The 5,027-nt window shown below is 47.8% G+C and overlaps 1 protein-coding gene across 1 annotated transcript in view; it reads right to left on the reverse strand.

Annotated features, from left to right (window-relative positions):
- l3mbtl1 (L3MBTL histone methyl-lysine binding protein 1) overlaps positions 1 to 5,027 on the reverse strand; it is a 13,279-nt gene continuing 8,252 nt past the window's right edge. The window contains exons 15-22 of the mRNA XM_056602079.1: positions 4,935 to 5,027; positions 4,228 to 4,369; positions 3,794 to 3,896; positions 3,201 to 3,389; positions 2,945 to 2,994; positions 2,459 to 2,616; positions 1,470 to 1,532; positions 1 to 268 (exon numbers count right to left, since the gene is read on the reverse strand). The exon at positions 4,935 to 5,027 is cut by the window's right edge and continues 18 nt beyond it. Coding sequence (XP_056458054.1) covers positions 134 to 268; positions 1,470 to 1,532; positions 2,459 to 2,616; positions 2,945 to 2,994; positions 3,201 to 3,389; positions 3,794 to 3,896; positions 4,228 to 4,369; positions 4,935 to 5,027 — 933 coding nt within the window. The 3' untranslated portion in view covers positions 1 to 133. The remainder of the gene's footprint in view (positions 269 to 1,469; positions 1,533 to 2,458; positions 2,617 to 2,944; positions 2,995 to 3,200; positions 3,390 to 3,793; positions 3,897 to 4,227; positions 4,370 to 4,934) is intronic.

Genomic DNA, 5,027 nt, shown 5'->3' on the forward strand with positions numbered 1-5,027 from the left:
GATGGAGGTTGGGGGGGTGGGGGTGGAGGTGGAGGTGGAGGCGGTGGTTGTTGTCGTTGTTTTTTGTTTTCTCAGCAATGGGATGGGTTTGGCACATGATGATTGGCCTGTGAAGCCGGCGAGGGGGGCGGGGTCACTTGAGCCCCTCGTCGGTGCTCTTGAACATGAGGATGGCGTTGGAGATCTTGAGGGCGGGGCCGAGCTTGATGCTCATGATCTTCACGATGTCCGTCTGGGTCAGCAGGAGGAAGGCCTCGCCGTCGATCATCTGCGGGAGACATTGCCATTCGGGTTCAACCACACACACTCCAACACTCACTGGTTCCGTGGGCACCGCGGCAGGGTCGGCCTGGACCAGGAGGGGGCGCGGGCGGGTCGACTTTGAACCAGACGGTTGCTAGTTCGAGTGTCGAGTGCGTCCCCGAGCGAGACGCCTCACCCTGACTGCTCCTGACGAGCTGGCTGTCGCCTTGCGTGGCTGCGCGGTCGGTGAGTGAATGGCTGTAAGTCGCTTTGGATAAAAGCGTCCGCTAAATGCCCTTAATGTATCGTTAACGCAGCGCCAAATATTCTGAGGAAGAACCATTTATAAATGTTTGCATTTACTTATGTCTCCAATTTGACATGTTCTTAGAAATGATGTGATAACATATAAACTAGCTGTCAGTTAAACGCGTTATTAACGGCGTTAACGCAAACCAAATTTAACGACGGTAAAAAAATTATCGTGCGATTAACGCAATTTTTTTATTAAAAAAAAAAAATACAACTTTTTTTTTTTTGGCTCAAAACAAAGAAGCAGTAGCCTGACTGCTATGTTCAAATGACATTTGTTCAAAGCAGTCGTTTAATTGCACTATAGGCTCTTTTTTTGTATCGTCCTGTTTTGATCAGTATATGCCAATGTTGTTATCAATAAAAAAACATTTGCACAAGGCAAGCCGATGCACTTCACCATGTTGATAAGAGAATTAAAATGAGAAGAATTATGGGACAAAAAAATCAAGGGATATTTAGCATAGAAAAATAATTTGCGATTAATCGCGATTAATCGTGAGCTAACTATGACATTAATGCGATTAATCACGATTAAATATTTTAATCGCTTGACAGCTCTAATATAAACTAAAACTGGTTTATGATCCTTATCCTTATATATGGGCGGCATGTGGCTCCGGAGGTAGGATATGGGTGGGCTGGTAACCGGAAGGTTGCTAGTTCGATCCCCGTCTCCGAGTGTCGAGGTTTCCCCGAGCAAGGCGCCTCACCCTGACTGCTCCTGACGGCCTGGCCGCTGCCTTGCGGTTCTGACGTCCGCCGTCGGTGTGTGAATGTGTGCATGAACGGGTGAACGTTACACAATATTGTAAAGCACTTCGAGTCTCGGCTGGCCGTGATAGCGCAGTATAAATGCAGTCGATCCGGTGCATGTGTCTACTGATTAGTTCACACTGTGACCGTTCGCTCACCTCATCCTTGAAGAGGCGAGCCTGGTCCTCACAGCCGGTCAGGTTGAGGACGAACCCAAAGACCTGGAATGGAGTTGCATCACTATTATTATTATTATTATTATCACTTCTGTTATTCCTCCTCCATAACAACAGAGGGCGGAGGGCGACCTCCATGCAGGCGCAGAACAAGCCGTTCAACGCCGTGTTTTGACAACTTTATCGCCCATAGCGGCCTGGCCTCCATCAATCACCCCGCTGCCCCCTCCTGTATCCTCTGAGCTTCATTCAGACACCTAAAGTCATGAGGCACGCACCTGAAAACACCTGAAACCACCTGAGATAACAGTCGGGAATTAAGGGTCGGAAATCCCCCCCCCCCCCCCCACCGGTTTTGCCCGCAGAATGTCAACATTCATATCAGAAATCATTTTTGTTTTGCACTTACTTTCCATTCAATTACTCTTGCAGCAAGTGACTGCCTGATTACAATTGCAGTAATCGACAGCCTGTTTACAATTCCCAAATCTGTGAGCATACTTATTTGAGTTTAACTACACTTACAATTGTACTCATTAACTGCCCGTTTACAATTCCCAAATCCGTGGTGTTCCGTAAGTTTCATATTCAACCCACAGTGAGTGAGTCAATAAAACTCTCTCAAGATCACTTGGTCTAGTTTTTGCTTATTAAGTACATTCGGCATGAATGATAATGCGTCTCTCCATTTGATAATCTCATTTAACTTCAATTGGAGTGGATTTAAAATATAAGTGTGATTAATCGCGAGTTAACTCACCAATACGCTATATTGCGCTATATGCGCTATAAAAAACGGATCAATTATTATTATTAATACCAGGCGATTAATCGCGATTAAAGCTGTTAATCGTTGTTGCGCGGCCCTACTAAACACGCATCACGTCGGACATCATCCAAAAAGTGGAGACACCATAAAGGGCCGCCCCTCTCCGTCGAAGCCTGGGACTAAAGTTAGAACGGAGGCCCACCTCGTCGATGCTCCAGGCAGCCACCTGGCTGGCGTGGATGCCCTGGACCCCCGGCAGCAGCTTGCAGTGCTGCTCCCAGCAGAGGGACAGGGCGCGGTCCGACTGCACGGTCAGCGCCGACATGAACAGGGACGGGTACACGCCCTCCGAGGTCATGTCTGCGGGGGCGTGTTGGGGACACACACACACACAATAATCAGTTAGTCACAATGTTACTTCACCTCGCATCACGTTACGAATTTGTATTGATTTCGAATGGACATTTATTTTGATTACAATTTTCAATATATATTGAATAATGCATAAATAGATTATATACTTTTAGAATATAATAATAATACAGTTTATGATGCAATTTTCCTTGTTGTGTTTATTAAGTGGAAGACATCTTCACACGTGTGTGTGTGTGTTTGTGTGTGTGTGTGTGTTTGTGTGTGTGTGTGTGTGTGTGTGTGTGTGTACCCTGTAAGTGCTGAATAGACTCACTCTGGTAGCTTCTCTGCTGGTTTTTCCTGTATTTTGGAGGACGACCAATCCTAACCACGGAAAAGTTAGGAAGATGGTATTAGTATTATTATTACAGAAAGAGATGCACTCATACATGCACATGCACAGGCGCACACACACACACACACACACACACACACACACACACACACACACACACACACACACACACACACACACACACACACACACACACACACACACACACACACACACACACACACACACACCATACCTGCCACGGTAGTGGGTCTTTTTGTTCCTTTGGCCAAAGAAAAGGTTTCTCTTGGACTCTGTGTCTGAAAGGTCCGCCTTAAGTCGTCCCTGGTTGCGTTCAGCCAATGGGCAGCCGGATAAGCAGTGATGGGCGGTGAAGCGGCCAGTCACGTGGCCGGAACCGTCGCATCCTGGGGTTGGACATTTCCTGTCTCGAAGAAAGAGGTTGGTAACTAGGATTCTTCAATGTGGACGCACTTCATAAAAAAAAAAGAGGAAATATTGCTCAGATTCCCCCAAAAAACCGCAGCATGCGTTCCAACAAACCGGAGACTTAAAACCTTCCACCGCATGTGGTGCCCCAGACAGACTAGGAATAGAAAACGACTCGTCGTCTGACGATAGGAAGGGGCATGTCAACAGCAGCTTTAGATGGACTTTGATTGACGGGCTTAATGTACGTTTGGCCTCTCTCTGTGTTCAGGTACAATCTGCAGTCAATACAGTTACGTAAATCGTGTTGAATCCTATATTCTGACATAAAAACATGATTCTGACTCATCATTAATAAAAACGAGTTTGACGGGAGGGAGAGTCGGGAAGGGGTCTGACCGGTGGTGGAAGCTGTACTTGTTGGTTCTCGGGTGGCTGATTGGTTTACACGGCGCAGAGGCGGGAAAACTGGACTGGCCAATGGCAGGGATCTCCTTTGGACCTACACCCACACACACACACACGCAAGCACATGAACACACATGCACGCAGACATGAACGCACACACATACAAACCAAGACCACATCGTTCTCGACATACCCATACCAATACGAATCAAAATCTGGGATCAATTATCTTATCATAATCACTTCGAAGGAGGTCCTCTGAGTGTGTGTGTGTGTGTGTGTGTGTGTGTGTGTGTGTGTGTGTGTGTGTGTGTGTGTGTGTGTGTGTGTGTGTGTGTGTGTGTGTGTGTGTGTGTGTGTGTGTGTGTGTGTGTGTGTGTGTGTGAGTGAGTGAGTGAGTTAGGAAGTGAGAGAGGCTCTCTAACCGTGGGAGCTCTGTGTTTTGGGGTCGCTGGGCGGTACTTTGAGGGGGTGGGCTGTGGCCTCACACCAGCCCACCGGGTGGATGTCCGGGTGGTCCGAGTCCATCCACTCATCGTACACGTGGCTCCAGCCGTCGTAGTGCACCTGGGTGGCACACACACACACACACACACACACACACACACACACACACACACACACACACACACACACACACACACACACACACACACACACACACACACACACACACACACACACACACAGAAATGAATGCAATCTTTGTGTTGATTGCAGACCTAATAGCTTATAAATCAAATAGACAATACCAAAGAAACAACTAGTTTCTACATGCAGCCTACAGTCTGTGGGCTGAACAACGTTTCTTTGTGAAGGTAGGAAGTTTTTGATTTCTACCTTATTCATATCCTTATAATGAATAGCTGAAGGGTCAAATTGTATCAGTAAAGAATAATCCACATGAACCAGGGGGGGTACCTTATGAACCAGGGGGGGTACCTTATGGACCAGGGGGGGTACCTTATGGACCAGGGGGGGTACCTTATGAACCAGGGGGGGTACCTTGATGCGGTTAGGGTATAATCCCTATGGACCAGGGGGGGTACCTCATGACCAGGGGATGTACCTCATGAACCAGGGGGGGTACCTCATGAACCAGGGGGGGGTCCTTATGAACCAGGGGGAGTACCTTGATGCGGTGCGTGTCCATCTCCTCCACCGTGGCCACTCTGATCAGCCCCGGGCTCCTCTTGTCCACCGCCTCCAGCTTCATCTGAACCTG

This window comes from Gadus chalcogrammus, chromosome 1 (assembly GCF_026213295.1).
Source record: "Gadus chalcogrammus isolate NIFS_2021 chromosome 1, NIFS_Gcha_1.0, whole genome shotgun sequence".
Classification (NCBI taxonomy): Eukaryota; Metazoa; Chordata; class Actinopteri; order Gadiformes; family Gadidae; genus Gadus; species Gadus chalcogrammus.